Genomic DNA, 17,379 nt, shown 5'->3' on the forward strand with positions numbered 1-17,379 from the left:
ATTTTTACTTTATCGTCCCTATATGTCTCTGCAAGGTAATCTTCCAAAAAAATTACAATTTAATTTGTTCTTTTGTTTCAACTTTCTTATGCTATGCTACTCAAATGTCTCCGTTTCCGCCATTCACAACACTAACACACTTGGTAAGCTGGAGAATAAGAAGATGTAGCAGGAGGGATCGAAATTTTTTTTTTTTAAATAATTTTTCAGGTCTTTCTAGAATGTTGGTTCCTAGGCTTGGCTTAAAACTCACTTTGCGGCTATTCAATCATGATTGAGTCTGGAACTAATTAACCACAACAAACGAGACATTAATTAATGTAGGCTACTAACAAATTCAGTTGTGAAAATATGTACGCCTGCATTAAAAATTTTTTTTTTTTACAAATAAAAACATGTATTCATAGCAGCAGTGTAATAGAACACAGCTTTATTTATTGAAACAGTCTCGACTGATAACATCAGCATACAAAGAGGTGATGGTGATAGTGAGTTTACAAAAGAAATTGTCATGTCTACAAGATGTGGGGAGGGGGATTGGGGATGGGGAGGGGGGGCGAAGTGAAAAACAAGCACATGCCAGAGGAAAATCTGGGAATTATTTTTGACAGTGGCAGGGTATTTTTTGCATTTATTTTGTACAAAAAATAAATTAATGAAATCTTTCAAGTTTACAGGAATATCTATTTTTTTTATACTTGCTGATAATCCTACGTGTTGCCGACTTCAGCAGTTTGTCTTCTGACATTTAGAGGATTTGGGCAGACGAAGAAAAAAAAAAAGCAGGCGCACTCGGGATTAAATCGGTCGGGAATTTTTTTGAAAAAAAAAAAAAAAAAGATGGATTGTGAGTGGAAAGATTACAAAAGTGAGCTGGAGGTGAACACATTCGAAAAAATCCTGAATGTTTTCAACGTGGAGCGGTGAGACCGTTGTTAGGATCGCATGGCCTGGGCGTTGCCCCTAGACAGCCCCCGAGGTCCTTGGGCGGCGCCTCGCTTGTAACCTTGTTGGTAGCCCTCCTGTAAAACATTGTTTGGAATTTTTTTCAAATATTAAAACTAAACTAATTCTGTACATTTTTTGTAATATTTATACTTTATTTCCATAATATTATACATTTCCCTCCCAAAAATATTTTTCCAAAATGCCAACTTTATTTGAAAACAAATATCAAATTTTCTTGAATATTTCAAACCTATGCTACTAAATATAATACTCTAAATATTTTGATTTTTTTTCCATGTAAACTTTGTTTGTTTTTCCCCATTTCCGCTGTTGTATTTCAATACCGAACTATTTCGACTGTCTTCTAATTTTTCCAAAAATATTATTTTTGTATTGTTTCTAATAATATTGCAACTTTCTTCTCGAATATTTCGGCATTACGGTACTAAAATGTTACTTTTTAAATTTAGTTGACAACTTTTTGTCTTCAAATGAAGCAGATTTTTCCATTTTCATAATTTTTTCCTTCATATTTATTTTTTGTCTCATCTTTATTCCCAACTTTTCCAAAAATCACAACTTTATTTTGTTTTGTTTCTTATTTATATTTGAACTTTGCTACTAAAATGCCGTTGTTGTACCTCATATTATTATTATTAGCGTGCGGCGTACCCCTGGGGTCAATACTGGCACCCCTAATATTTCAAATATTGAAACTAAAATAATTCTGTACATTTTTTAGAATATTTATACTTTATCCCTATAATATTATACATACATACATACAAACTATTTTTCCAAAATGCCAACTTTATTTGAAAACAAATATCCAATCTTTTCTTGAATATTTCAAACCTATGCTACTAAATATATTACTCTAAATATTTTGATTTTTTTTCCCCATGTAAACTTAAGTTTGTTTTTCCCCATTTCTGCTGTTTCAATACCTAATTATTTCAACTCTTCTTCTTCTAATTTTTCCAAAAACTACAACATTGTTTTTGTTTCTAATAATATTGCAACTTTATTCTCGAATATTTCGGCATTACGGTACTAAAATGTTACTTTTTAAATTTAGTTTACAACTTTTTCTCTTAGTATTTTGACTTTATTCTTGTGAAATGAAGCAGATTTTTCAATTTTCTGCATTTTTTCCTTCATATAAAAATTGAATTTTATATAAAAATTCATATAAAATTCAACTTCATTTTTCTTTATTCCCAACTTTTCCAAAAATCACAATTTTATTTTGTTTCTTATTTATATTTGAACTTTGCTACTAAAATGTCGTTGTTGTACCTCATATTATTATTATTATTATTATTATTGTTTATGCTCGTAAAATTGTGACTTTTCTCTTGTTAGCGTGCGGCGTACCTCTGGGGTCAATACCGGCACCCCTAAAATAATCCATTCATAATTCTGGAATTCTAGAAAAATGACGCTTACCCTCTGGTAGTTGTTGTTCGTGTAGTCGCGGCCCCCCGCGCTGAATTGGCTTTGAGCGTAACCACCACTGGGCGGGTTGGAAAAGGGGGGGCGGTACCCTTCATATCCCCCTGAGGACAAAAAAGACAAAGAAACGATGACTTGCATCCTTGTTTGGTTTCCCTTTGGTTTGTTTTGTTCGGTACCTCGAAATCCATTGGAGGAACCCCGGTAACCGTTCATGGTTCCTCTGCCGTTCCTGGCTCCGCCCCTGGGCACCGACCTGCTGTTGTAGAAGGACTGGCCCGCCTGTCCGAAACCGGCACCGGGTGCGGAGTCGTCGTGGCCGGCCGGCGACGGCATGACCTGGGTTTGAGTCTGGAAGCCGGCAACAACTGCAGAGCCACGCACGAGATGACACATTTGAGGGCCTCGCGGTTCTGCTCGTCGGGCGGAGTTGACGGCGCCTTCGCTCACCTGACTGTAACGTCTCCTGTGGGATGTCGGGCTGGTCCACCGGATTATCCGACGGGCCGCTGAAACCCTGAGCAAAGCCGGCAGAGAACTGGCTGGGCTGCTTCAGCGGGTCCGTGTGGCCCGTGGGGCCCGGGGGGGGCGCGGACGTGTTCATGTTGAAGACCTAGCATGCAAGGGAGGAAAAACAGCACCCACATGAGAAGCTGCCGGGTCCCAAATGTCCCAACGGTAGAAAAGTCTATGAAGACGGTGTTAGGAAAGAAAAGGTAGCAAGATGGCATGCGTGAATGTTCTGTTCTGGACCGAACCGAACTGGACTACAAAGCATTACCGCTTGCACTGACTGGAAGGGTGCAGCGTTGACATTGATGCCCCCGGCGCGGGTGGCTTTGGAGGCGGGTGGGAAGGCGGAGGAGAGGGGGCAAGAGGAGGCAGAGGGCGGCTCAGAGGACAGAGACATTGTAGCCTGCAGAGTTAGGGGAGGAAAAGGAAATCGCCGTGGCGGAGAGAACAAATCCCACGTTAGACACGACCTGCAACGCAACAATACAGCCGCCCCTCGTTTAGCAAGGATCACTGGTTCCAGACCGGGAAGCGCTAAGTGAATTTCCGCCAAGTAGGATCCAATAATGGGAATAATGGCGTCGGCCGAATGCCACCAACATGCTACACTATGTTTGAATGCTAATGTTTTGTTGTTGGTATTTTGGATGCTAACCGAAAAACATGTTAACCGAGGTACTGCTGCGTCATAAAGTAGCATGAGCTATGCTAACTTGTCAACCCAATAACAGTCTGACTGAGAAGAGAAAGCATAGAAAATGGCTGCAATGCTGCTCAGAGCCCAAAGCAATTAAAAAAAAAACAGGGAAGCTGACGTCACTGCAGCACACAAAATGAATGCGTTTCTCAGACATAATGCATTATGGGAAAATTTTCAAACCTTGACTTTTTTTTTTTAATTTTAAGGTCATATTGGGACATGTTTGTACATACAATATTGAGCATTAAGTTGCTGTGTGATGAATTTAGTTGCTTTAGCCAAGTGCCCTTTGAAAGATGACACATATGTTCTGGTACTGGTATACATGCCGACCTCCACTGACTTCCAAGGGGGTTGCCAAGCTTGTTGAGCATTAAGTTGCTGTGTGATGAATTTAGTTGCGTTGGTCAAGTGTTCTTTGAAAGATTAAGTTGCTGTGTGATGAATTTAGTTGCGTTGGTCAAGTGCTCTTTTAAAGATTACACATATGTTCTTGTACTGGTATACATGCCGACCTCCACTGACTTCCAAGGGGTTGCCAAGCTTGTTGAGCATTAAGTTGCTGTGTGATGAATTTAGTTGTGTTGGTCAAGTGTTCTTTGAAAAATGACATATGTTCTTGTAGTGGTATACATGGCGACCTCCACTGACTTCCAAGGGGTTGTCAAGCTTGTTGAGCATTAAGTTGCTGTGTGATGAATTTAGTTGCGTTGGTCAAGTGTTCTTTGAAAGACGACACATATGTTCCTGTACTGGTATACATGCCGACCTCCACTGACTTCCAAGGGGGTTGCCAAGCTTGTTGAGCATTAAGTTGCTGTGTGATGAATTTAGTTGTGTTGGTCAAGTGTTCTTTGAAAAATGACATATGTTCTTGTAGTGGTATACATGGCGACCTCCACTGACTTCCAAGGGGGTTGTCAAGCTTGTTGAGCGTTAAGTTGCTGTGTGATGAATTTAGTTGTGTTGGTCAAGTGTTCATTGAAAGATGACATATATTCTTGTACTGGTATACATGCCGACCTCCACCGACTTCCAAGGGGGTTGCCAAGCTTGTTGAGCATTAAGTTGCTGTGTGATGAATTCAGTTGCGTTGGTCAAGTGTTCTTTGAAAGATGTACGAAAATATTCCAATTATTAAAAGCCTACTTCATTGAAATTCACTTATTGCAGTGAGGCCTGGAACCAATGAAACAAGATAAACAAGGGACAGCTGGATTTGGAGCAGCTGGAACTGAATTTGTCTTGTAGATGAAAACAGTATATACTCAGCACCTCTTACATTGCATTACTGACTGTGTCTCTTTACAGACTCGAAGCGGCATTAAGACTACGCTTAGACGTACACCCGCTAGCATCACATCAGCCGTTATGATCATTTTCTGCTCTTTTGTGTGGGCGTCTTACTTGTGTGGGTTCTTTCAGTCCCGTGACTGCACCGACTTGAGGAAGCCTGGACTCCGAAAGAGCTGTCAAGTCAGGAGGAGGAGAGAGGGGAAGTGAGTGAAATGAACGGACAAACCACAGTGGGTCCCGTCACGCCATTTGGATGCTCTCGTGCATTCTGGTGCACAGGATTAAAAAGCACAACCAAAGTGGATGACGACATTTCCAATAATTCATTTTTAAAAAATGTCATTTTGGTCTGTAAACATGAGACTCGTTGAAGAACTTTAACTATTTTATATGTCATGTTTTTTCTAATTTTTTAAATATTTTGATATTTCTGATATTTTTTTTATAATTTTTTAAAATAATTTTAAATGAATTTTTTGTAATATGACTTTATTACAATTATTTTACTTTATTCTCTTTTGAATATAATTATTCAAATATAATATAATATATAATAATAATAATAATAGAATAATAATATAATATTAATATTATGAATAATAATAATATTCTCTTTTGCTTTTTTCTCTCATAAAATTTGTTTTAAAATTTTTACGTTTTATTTAATTTTAACTTCCATCCATCCATCGACAGGATAAGCGCCATGCTTATCATTAGGGTGGCGGGGGTATGCTGGAGCCTATCCCATAATTATCCCTTTATTAATTATTATTTTTACTTTATCGCCCCTATATGTCTCTGCAAGGTAAAATTTCCAAAAAATTACAATTTAATTTGTTCTTTTGTTTCAACTTTCTTATGCTACTCAAATGTTTTTTCTCTCATCTAGCGTTATTTTCATTAAATTATGCCTCTTTTTTTCCCCTCAGATTATGAGGACTTTAGTCTTATAAAATTATTGTTGATTATTCTTTACGTCCCTTGTTATGAAATATTTACAGAATGTGTGAGCAGCACACGGCCCCCGTGCCACACTTTGGAAAAGCTGTGATTTAGGTAGACATTCCGCCTAATGTTAGTCTAGGAAGGAAACTGCTTTGTAACCCAAAGATCACCTGTATTGGGAAAGAAATCAATACATTGATGTTTAACGCCGCCTCGTGTAGGTTAGCGAAACAGGAAGTGATGCACAACAAATCGATATTTGTTGTGATCCGAGCGGCAGTGCCTCCTACGCAGTTTGGATCGGCCGAGCTCAAATGTGAGCAGTGAAGATGAAAATAGCTGAGAGCTACTTGTGGATTTTTTTTTACTTATTTCAAAGAAAACCAAGTGAATATGCTTTTTTTAAAAAAAAATTTTTAACCAGAACATGAACAATTAATGGGATCGACAACTCGTATTTTCTATTTAAACATCTACAAAAGTGTAAAGCATTACAATCAGGCTTCACAGCCGCCTAAATGCGGTTCTCGGTGCGGGAAAGTGTACTCACACGAAGCACAGGCCATCTGTTGTAGGTCTACGGTCTGGACAGGCTTCATGGGCTGGGCGGACACAATAGCCGGGTCGAGGGCCTGGCCGTCAAACTCCAACATCGAGTCCTGGGGAATCAACAACAGCAATGTAAAAAAAAAAGTTGTTCTTTCTTTTGAGACGTACAGCAAGAAATGCATGGCTGTAAAGGAACACATTTTTATTTTGTTTCCCTTAAGAGTTTTTATAAATGTTTATATTTATAATTTAATTTATAATTTAATTTATAATTAATAATTTATTCTCATAAAATTGTAACATTTTTCCCTCAATATTTTAATTTTATCCTTCAAATTTCTAATAACTTTATTCTATTTCTGCTGCTCTTTTTTTCCTCATGATACTATGGCTAAAGAAACCTGTTTTTTTTTTTTAATATTTTAACATTATGGTAGTAAAATGAAATTGCCTTTCCTGGTAATATAATATCTCTTGAGATGACTTTCTCCCCTCTTAATATTTTGACTTAATTCATTTTTTTCCTGTCTTTCAAGACGTACTGCAAGAAATGCATGGCTGTAAAGGAACACATTTTTATTTTGTTTCCCTTACGAGTTTTTATAAATGTTTATATTTATAATTTAATTTATTCTCCTAAAATTGTAATATTTTTCCCCTCAATATTTTAACTTTATCCTTCAAATTTCTAATGACTTTATTCTATTTTTTTCATTTTCTGCTGCTCTTTTTTTTCCTCATGATACTATGGCTTAAGAAATCTTTTTTTAAAAAAAATATTTTAACATTATGCTAGTAAAATTACATTGCCTTTCCTGGTAATATAATATCTCTTGAGATGACCTTTTCCCCTCTTAATATTTTGACTTAATTCATTTTTTTCCCTGTCTTTCGAGACGTACTGCAAGAAATGCATGGCTGTAAAGGAACACATTTTTATTTTGTTTCCCTTAAGAGTTTTTATAAATGTTTATGTTTATAATTTAATTTATAATTTATTCTCCTAAAATTGTAACATTTTTCCCCTCAATATTTTAACTTTATCCATCAAATTTCTAATAACTTTATTCTATTTTTTTCCATTTCTGCTGCTCTTTTTTTTCCTCATGATACTATGGCTAAAGAAACCTTTTTTTAAATATATATTTTAACATTATGCTGGTAAAATGAAATTACCTTTCCTGGTAATATAATATCTCTTGAGATGACTTTTTCCCCTCTTAATATTTTGACTTAATTCATTTTTTTCCTGTCTTTCGAGACGTACTGCAAGAAATGCAAGGAACACATTTTTATTGTTTCCCTTAAGAGTTTTGATAAATGTTTATATTTATATTTTAATTCATAATTTATTCTCTTAAAATTGTAATATTTTTCCCCTCAATATTTTAACTTTATCCTTCAAATTTCTAATAACTTTATTCTATTTTTTTCCATTTCTGCTGCTCTTTTTTTCCTCATGATACTATGGCTTAAACCTCTTTTTTTTTTTTTTAATAAATATTTTAACATTATGCTAGTAAAATTACATTGCCTTTCCTGGTAATATAATATCTCTTGAGATGACTTTTTCCCTCTTAATATTTTGACTTAATTCACTTTTTTCCTGTTAAGTTATATTTAACGAGGCGCACTTTGGACACCCGTGTTCTACATGTCCACATGTAGAAACTGTACATGTGTCATTTGTTTTGGGCTTCTTGTGCGGACACTGCAACTCCTCGACACCGAACGCGGTTCCCTCTCACCTGCATGAAGTTATAAGTCCCTTGCATCTGGGCCATGAGATCTTGCACCACCTGCTTCCTGACTACCGGGTCGGTAGGCGGCGAGGGATTGACATGGTTCACGGCGGCAATCGGTTCCGGAGCCAGCTGGGCGGGGGGGGCCTGGAGCTGGAGGGAATTGACCATCTTGGAAAAAGATGTAAGAGTAATGATCAGCCACCCCCCCCATGACAGACAGAAGAAACGGGATGCTGCACCGCGGGAACGCCATGTACCTGTACGTCCACTGACCACTCCTCCGCCTGTTCAGCGTCTGTACTGCTGTAGGTGCTCTCCGGGATGAACTGCCTGTTGACAAACTACCAAGATGGAGAAAGGACAGATCAGCGATCGAAAACCGCATTTGAGTTGGTATATTCCTGAAAAATATGCATTTCGAGTTGGTATATTCCTGATGCAGTGCAGTTGGCCATCGAGTCTCACCTCCGTGGTTTCCACTTTCACCGCCTCGGGATGATTTTCAGTAACTGGTCCTTCTAAGAAGAAGAAGAAGAAGAAGAAGAAGAGATCATGCAGTTAAGCTTACACACATACTCCGGAGCACCGAAATATCGTAACGCAAGTCAAATCTACCAGGTTCGGATGGTTGCTCCTCCACGTTACAGTCAGCCGCCACCGCCGCCGTTTGCTTTTCCTGCTCCTCCACTTCCTCCTCCTCACACGTTCCATTGTGACCGCTGGGCGCTCGGTCAAAGTAGCCGCTTTGTAGCAACTTGTCCAGAGTGTTCTTCAGCGACTTGTCTGTCATTTTATTTTGAAAAATGACATTACAATTGTGTTGGTACATTGTCTTGACAGCTTATAGCATTTTTTTTTTGCCACTGCAGCACAATGACATCCATCATGACGTCTATCAAACAAAAATGACACAATAGAGGATGGAGTGGAGATACAATGGATACACAAAAGGCACAAAAGCGCCAGTTTGATGTGCGGGCGGAGCCTTTGTCCAGACTGTCAACGCTTTAAGCGAGGCGTTTAATCAGCGAGGTAAATATATATATAAAACGAAACTGCGCAAAATGGTGGCGCGCTCGCAGACGGTGTCGCTCGCTATGTTGCTAAAGTAACAGTTGAAAGCCAACATGTTAGAAATATTTGACCGTCGGTACAAATTACTTATGCAAATATCATAAACGGCAATTCTATACAGCAGAACTGATAGAATACACGTTTTTATTCTCATAAAAAAAATAATAATAATTTTATTTAATTTTAACTTCCATCCATCCATCCATCTACAGGATAAGCGGCATGCATATCATTAGGGCGGCGCGGGTATGCTATTCTATTATTATTATAAATAATAAGATAATAATAATTATAATAATAATAGAATAGTAATATTAATATTATGAATAATAATAATATTCTCTTTTGCTCTTCTCTCATAAAATTTGTTTTTAAATTTTTAATTTTATTTAATTTTAACTTCCATCAATCCATCTACAGGATAAGCGGCATGCATATCATTAGGGCGGTGGGGTTATGCTGGAGCCTATCCCAGCTGACTCAGGGCAAGGAGCTGGGGGACACTATTTGTTCACATAATTATCCCTTTATTTATATATATTTTTTTTACTTTATCGTCCATGTATGTCTCTGCAAGGTAATTTTCCAAAAAAAATTACAATTTAATTTGTTCTTTTGTTTCAACTCTCAAATGTTTTTTTCTCTCATCTTACATTATTTTCATGAAATTATGCCTCTTTTTTTCCCCTCAGAATATTAGGACTTTAGTCTTGTAAAATTATTGTTGATTATTCTTTACGTGCCTTGTTATGAAATATTTATAGAATGTGTGAGCAGGACACGGCCCCTGTGCCACACTTTGGAAAACCTGTGATTTAGGTAGACATTGCGCCTAACGTGAAATGATGCCTCTCTTTTTTCAGCAGCATTACGGTTTAGTGAGCCACTACAGAAATGTGGTCCGGTTCAGGTCATGTGACCTATGACCCCTACATTAGTTTAACAATAAACTACAAAACTTTTATTTTCTTCAACAGAGACAGGCTCTACACAGGTGGACTTGAGGACCATCTAGTGGTTCGAATGTGAATTACAACCTCTCAATAGTAATAATTAAAACAGTGGTCTCGAAAAATGTTTATGATTATGGACAGGAAATTGTAGCCCAATTATCCAACAGCTAATTTTTTTATGACATATATGATATCAGCAATATTTACTTAGCATGGCGTCCGTCCTGCCCCACAACGCACACATGGAAAGTGAGAAGAAAATGAAAACTTGAACTTACATGAAGTTCCTGCCACGGCCTTGTCTCTGCCCTCCAGCAGCTCCCACAGGTGCAGTGAGGCCTCTTCGTATTGTTCAGTCAACCTGCAAGTCGGGAAGCCGTTAGCTTACGACATTGATGCTCGACATGGGCCGCTAGCGAGCGAGCCTCCGTACAACAATGGAGTAGACCGGGGGTGTCCAAACTGCTTCCAGCGAGAGCCACGTTGGGAATAATGAAAGGAAACAAGGACTACTTTGATTTTTATAAAGGCTACAATAATATATTATAATATATATATAGAACAGGGTTCAATTCCACCCTCGGCCATCTCTGTTTTCTCCCCGTGCATGCGTGGGTTTTCTCCGGGTATTCCGGTTTCCTCCCACATTCCAAAAAACATGCTTGGTTGATTAGCGACTCCAAATTGTCCATAGGTATGAATGTGAGTGTGAAAGGCGAAAGGCGGGGTACACCCCGGACTGATCGCCAGCCAATCACAGAACACATATAGACAAACAACCATTCACACTCACATTCATACCTATGGACAATTTGGAGTCGCTAATTAACCTAGAATGTTTTTGGAATGTGGGAGGAAACCGGAGTACCCGGAGAAAACCCACGCATGCACGGGGAGAACATGCAAACTCCACACAGAGATAGCCGAGGGTGGTATTGAACCCTGGTCTTCTAGCTGTGAGGTCTGCGCGCTAACCACTCGACCGCCGTGCCGCCCGAATAATATATATATATTATATAATAATATTTTGACTTCATTTTTGTAACATTGGAAGTTTTCCGCAACCACCCATCTTCTTCCGCTTATCCGGGTCCGGATAAAAGGGGCGGCAGTCTCAGTTGGGAAGCCCAGACTTCCCGGTCCCTGGCCACCTCTTCCAGTTTGACCGCAGAGCTGGTCCAGTGTTCGGCGACCGGGACAAAAACCACATTGTAACGGTCATAGCCTTCTCTCCGGCACCGTGGCCGCAAATGGCCCCGAGACCGCACTTTGGACACCCCTGCAGTACAAACATCACACACCAACACAAAGACACCGTACCTTAAGTCACAGTTGCGATCTGGTCCAACTATTTTGTAGAACTCATCGAGGGATGCGAGTTCGGCGTCCGTGAGCAGGGAGGCGCCGGAGGCATCGGGGCGTTTGAGGTCCTGCCGGACATTTTCATCTCCCAATTGGTCCAGTAAGAACTGCAGCTCCAGGACCGTTTTGAGCCGGAGTTGTTCCATCTCCTCTCGTTGCAGCTGTTCCCGTCTGGCCGTTTTCTTCACCGTCTTCTGGATCTAAATAAACATGCTTGTGGGTGATTATGGCTCAGGTTGTCAAATGGATCGTGCTGCGCCGGTGGGAGGTGACGCCCATTTTACGCGGATCCCGCTCGACTCCAGAGCCGAACCTAAAGCGTACAACCTGGCGGGCGGACATTGAACGCACAGCAGTTTCGGACTCACCTCCTGGCCCAGAGTCAGGAAGATCTTCTGCAACTCTCGAGCAAAGTCGATGTTGTTGAGGATCTCCTGGTACTTTGACAAGGCCTCCTTCAAGGACAGCAGGGAAAAGACATTACTGACTTCTGATTGAATGGGTCATATAAACGGTCACATTTTGAGCATGCTACGGCAGACCTCATGTACATACCAGCTGATCCTGGTTCAGTCTTTCTCCTTTATCCTTCTTTGCTTGATAGTCATCCAACTTGGACTGGGAGGAAATAAGACATAAATGGGGTACAACGTGAAATTAATTACACTGGGGAACACTCAAAATGTTGCATTTAAAGTAAGACTTGTTTTTAGTCAATTTAAGTGTGCTGAGTTCAAATCTGAAGTTAGTTTTTTTCTGCAAGCTACAGATTTTATGCAATCTTTAATTTTGATTAAAAATGGAAAAAATCGAGCATTATTATAGGATATTGCAATGTCAGCCACAAATCAGTATATTTAACAAGGCAAAAGAAACAGAACATTAAAATGTGATTTTAGATTAAAGTACACCATTGTTAGAAGTGCCATATGTTTTTCTGGAAGCGTTTCTCAGAAAACAGTCTTTATCGCAACGTGAGATAAGCATAATTTACAACGTTCTTCAGATAAGAGTCAATCACAGCTAATAACGCTTATCACTTTCTGTCAGTACAGTATTTTAGTCAGGCAGGAATTTGCGTTTGTAACTTTTGCGTTTGTACACTTCATCTGGGCAATCTCGTTTAATACTCCAGCAGTAGTCGGCCATCATGCTTTTGTCCCAGCGACCTTGGTAGCGTTTTCCATGATCTTTTGGTCTTGGTGGAACCGCTCTCCTTGTTCGTCACTCACAGCCCCCAGGTTTTCAGGGAACTGGTCAAGGTGGCTGTTCAAGAAATGAAGCTTGATGCTCATGTTGCACCTGAGAGCACGAAAAGCGAGGAGCATTCTGTTCACAAGTTCATTGTAGTTCTCTGCCTTGTTGTTTCCAAGGAAGTTCTAAGCGACTGCCACAAAGAATAACCATGCTGCCCTCTCCAAGGCGGTCATCTTGGTAACAAACTGATCATCAGAATGAGGGTTCGAATCTGTGGGCCATCAAACACACCTGCTTTGATCTTCTCGAACGACAACCCTGGTATAGCTTTGATTATGTGTTGGAAACATTCACCTTCGGTATCCAGTGCCTTGACAAATTGTTTCATCAAACCTAGTTTGATGTGCAGAGGAGGAAAGATGATCCTATCTCTGTCAACAATTGGGTCATGTGTGATATTTGGCATGTTCGTGGGTTTCACGAACAGGCCAGTCCTTCTGGACCCAGTGTCTGTCTCGTGCTCGACTGTCCCACATGCAGAGGAAACATGGAAACTTGGTGAAACCTTTCTGTTGACCAAGAAGGAAGTTTACCATTTTCAAGTCTACACAAATGATCCAGTTGTGCTCACGATATTTTAAGAATTCCATGACCATTCTGATGTCATCATAGTCTTCCCGCAGATGAATTGAATGACCTACAGGCACTGCCCCGTAAACATTGCCATTATGCAAAAGAACACACTTGAGACTGCGTTTAGAACTGTCTATAAAGAGCCGCCATTCAGTTGGATCATAGTGAGGAACACCCAGTTCTTTGAGAAGACCTGGGATATCATGGCAGTAAACAAACTGTCTGTCTTCAGAAAAGAAGGTCACAAAAAGCTGGTCGCGCTTTCTGTAATATGACACTTTAACAGTGTGATCAACAAGATTTTTGCCTTGTAATCTTGATGCCAAAAGCTCAGCTGCTTTCTTTGAAAGACCTAAATCCCGAACTAAGTCATTCAGTTCAGTTTGGTGAAGAGGCTTGGGGACTGGGGGAGATTCAGTCTCTGAAGAACATTCCTCGGATTGTTCCCACTCAGTTTCTGGCAATTCATTGTCACAACTGTCTTCCTCGTTCGTATCATGTCCAATGTCTTTATCGTTTAATGAAGGCAAACCTTTGAAAACTGGAACAGGAATGGAATCTATGTATATAATCTCAAAACGCATAGATTTGGGTTACGTAAGTTTATATATTTAGACTATTTCATCTATCTCAAATTGCATGAAAACTAGAGCTTATGGAGAAAAACTAATTTCAGATTTGAAATCAGCACCTAAAAATCATTCAGAATCAGTTAAAAAATCCAATGCAACAGAAAGTTGAAAAAATATTGTTCCCCAGTGTTATCACCTTTTAATCATGCAAAATGAGTAATATTCATACAGATATACACACTACACGTGGATCCAGGCACATTTGTGATTTCTGATAATTCAACCTAATACAGTAATCATTTACATTAGTTTTTAATAATTATCTTGCATTTAGATTTTTGTTAATTTCTTTATTTTTTATTGTCCTGCAAAACATTTTAATAATATAACAAGAAAACTAAAAAAACAGCATTAAAAATTTAAAATTCAGCACTAATATTACAAGAATAAAGTCAAAATATTAAGAGGAAAATAGTTTTCTGAAAAAAAAAAAAAAAAAGAGATTGTTGACTTTGACACAAATCTCCTCACGCACCCAAATAACAATTTCAAGTGGACGTGGGGTCTTTAAAGATGTATTGTTGTTATATCTTTATTCATGCACAATTATATTTATGAAATGTTTAAATCCTATTATTATATTCATACATAATTATATTTATAAAATGTTTTAATCCTATTATTATATTCATACATAATTATATTTATAAAATGTTTTAATCCTATTATTTTATTCGTACATAATTATATTTATAAAATGTTTTAATCCTGTTATTTTATTCATACATAATTATATTTATAAAATGTTTTAATCCTATTATTATAATATTCATACATAATTATATTTATAAAATGTTTTAATCCTATTATTATAATATTCATACAATTATATTTATAAAATGTTTTAATCCTATTATTATAATATTCATACATAATTATATTTATAAAATGTTTTAATCCTATTATTATAATATTCATACATAATTATATTTATAAAATGTTTTAATCCTATTATTATATTCATACATAATTGTAGTTATAAAATGTTTTAATCCTATTATATTCACACAATTATATTTATAAAATGTTTTAATCCTATTATTATATTCATACTATTTATAAAATGTTTTAATCCTATTATATTCATACATAATTTTATTTATAAAATGTTTTAATCCTATTATTATTATATTCATACATAATTATATTTATAAAATGTTTTAATCCTATTATAATATTCATACATAATTATATTTATAAAATGTTTTAATCCAGCGGCATGGCACGGCGGTCGAGTAGTTAGCACGCAGACCTCACAGCTAGGAGACCAGGGTTCAATTCCCCCCCAAAAAAAGAAAAAAAAGAGGAAAATAGTTGCCATTTTACAAGAATAACAATACGACAAAAAAAATGACGATTGGCCATTCTTGGGTATGTCACGATGGAGCACAGCAGCCATTTTGTTTATGTGTGTATTTCACACACAAACCAAAATTCCCGCACGAGAATACACAGGCGATGGTGCACTGGGATATGGCAAATATAAGAATATACGAGACAAATATAACCCCCAGCGATTTGTGAGGTCTTGTTTTTTTTTGTCAGAGGTGGTATTATTGGGATGTAAGAACTTCATGCCAAAACATCTTAACTATCCCTATAATAAAAGACTTTAGGGGCGGGGGGGTACATTACCTTTTTTTTCTCCATGTTGCGAACTTTCTTATCAATCACGCCGAGAACCTGCTTCATGGTCTCCGACTGACTTCCGTTTCCAAGCTCTGGAATGGCAGACTGGACAGCATTGTTGCCAACCATTGCTGAAGGCATCTACAGTGAGAGTTGGTGGCGAGTTAGTCAAAATATGTATATTAAAAACACACGCAACAGAAAAATACTGCTTTTTTTGTCGTTGCATGTGTTTGGAGCATTTGTCCCTGTGGAACGTTTATGTGTGTGTGGAAGTATTTACTCAGCAGACCACTAAACAATCCCCTTTTGACCTAAACAGCTTGGAATGGCGATAAACGCCGGCGAATGTTGGCTCAATTTGACAGTGCTTGAATGGAAGCTAGCAGGAAGCTAGCTTGTGTGAGTAACTTGGGATCGATGAGAATATTTTCACCATGTTGTTTTTATTTCTGGCTTTATCGTAAGGAGGGCCTCATCACGACATGCAGGTCTTGAGTGAAAAAAATATGATAAGCATGGCTGGCAGCAATGCCCAGAGTGAACCCTCTTAAGGAAGTAATAGACAAGGAAAACATGAATGCACACGGCAATGTAATATTTTAATTTACTGCGATTAATTTATTTATCACACCAGATCTAGTGCACACAATACTTTTTGCATAAACGAGTACGTTTTAATCTCGCGAGATCTTGTGACACCCCATCATCGACAGATGTAACGCACAAAAAAACCAAAAAAAAAAACATCGAGCTTCTATCCACCGTGTAGGCGTCCTCCTTTGTGAATAATTGTTTTTGGGGCTGGTTGTACTGGTTTAAAAACAACAAATGGCCGACTTTGAACTACTTAGTACACGAGGATTAGTACAAAAAACGACCAGTGTAGCATTTCAAGCTCACTGCTAAAAAAGTGAAAACAGCTAGCGTGTTTTAACAGGGCGAAATGTTACGTAACGTTTAGCTAATTGAACACCGTGTTTATTCACTCGGATACTGGGGGGTATTGGCGTAAAAACCGAAGCAGCCTGCTATAGTTAAATACAAAATATTTGCATATCGCATAATAAGCAGTCAATGCTGCTCCATTCCCATTGTTAGCATCTAAGCTAGCCCCTTAATTAACGCTCTACGCCCATTTTTTCCGAGTTGACCGTATGTAATTCACGCCACATATGTGTATAACGTATACTTTACAGTTTGTAAACGACATAGTTTGATGGCTACAAGTGCGGAAAAAAAAACAAAAAAGACAACGAATGGACGCTGCGACAGCTCGTTTTGTGCTGCCGTCTCAACTGAACACGACAAAAGGGGATTTTGTACTTACTCGTCTTTCCGTGATTGTAAGACATAAACGACTCACCTTTATACTCTTTGTCTTCAAAGAGATTTCCGTCGACGGAATTAACGGCAGTTGTGTCGGTAAAATGTGAAGGCTTTCACTTTCTGTGGTATTTTGTTTCCAGAAAGATGCTCAGGCTACACACAAACCGGCGGAGGGGCGACTGCTGAGCTAGGAAAGGCTACAAGGACCCGTCTTTTTGGTGGCTTCAACATTGCCTGATAGGAATCATTTGCAATCGTACCAAAGGTCGAGACTAATTCTGTTAATTAATTTAATTATATATACATACATATATAAAAATATTATTTTAAATAAATATTTTAACTGTGTGTGGCATTTTTTATTCGGAAAAATGCTCAGGCGTACACACAAATCGGCTAAGGACCTTCCGCTGAGCTAA

General features: G+C 38.2%; 1 protein-coding gene across 3 annotated transcripts; it reads right to left on the minus strand.

Moving 5' to 3' along the window:
• Window positions 1-614: 614 nt before the first annotated feature.
• On the minus strand, window positions 615-17,163 carry LOC131132136 (caprin-1-like). 3 transcript variants are annotated; one of them, XM_058077471.1, is made up of 17 exons: window positions 16,998-17,163; window positions 15,638-15,772; window positions 12,096-12,158; window positions 11,909-11,995; window positions 11,499-11,740; window positions 10,457-10,539; window positions 8,767-8,934; window positions 8,617-8,669; window positions 8,409-8,492; window positions 8,155-8,301; window positions 6,408-6,516; window positions 5,024-5,085; window positions 3,185-3,319; window positions 2,854-3,016; window positions 2,583-2,771; window positions 2,398-2,507; window positions 615-1,022 (listed from the first exon to the last, which is right to left on the minus strand). In XM_058077471.1, the coding sequence occupies exons 2-17, from the start codon at window positions 15,770-15,772 to the stop codon at window positions 936-938; spliced, it is 1,917 nt and encodes a 638-aa protein (XP_057933454.1). In that variant the 5' UTR covers window positions 16,998-17,163; the 3' UTR covers window positions 615-935. The 3 variants fall into 3 exon arrangements, with proteins under 3 accessions (XP_057933454.1, XP_057933453.1, XP_057933455.1); XM_058077470.1 differs by having other exon boundaries at window positions 8,155-8,319; window positions 16,998-17,162; XM_058077472.1 differs by lacking the exon at window positions 3,185-3,319 and having other exon boundaries at window positions 8,155-8,319; window positions 16,998-17,162.
• Between the last annotated feature and the right edge of the window lie 216 nt (window positions 17,164-17,379).

Source organism: Doryrhamphus excisus, chromosome 7 (genome assembly GCF_030265055.1).
Source record: "Doryrhamphus excisus isolate RoL2022-K1 chromosome 7, RoL_Dexc_1.0, whole genome shotgun sequence".
NCBI lineage: Eukaryota > Metazoa > Chordata > Actinopteri > Syngnathiformes > Syngnathidae > Doryrhamphus > Doryrhamphus excisus.

Excerpts from the sequence above, each read along its gene's own strand:
- LOC131132136 (XM_058077470.1), bottom strand. The coding sequence starts at position 15,772 with ATGCCTTCAGCAATGGTTGGCAACAATGCTGTCCAGTCTGCCATTCCA. Across the intron at positions 5,086-6,407 it reads ACAGATGGCCTGTGCTTCGT|CTCTTTCGGAGTCCAGGCTT; the intron begins GTGAGTACACTT and ends CTGACTTGACAG. Across the intron at positions 3,017-3,184 it reads CCTTCCAGTCAGTGCAAGCG|GTCTTCAACATGAACACGTC; the intron begins GTAATGCTTTGT and ends CTTGCATGCTAG.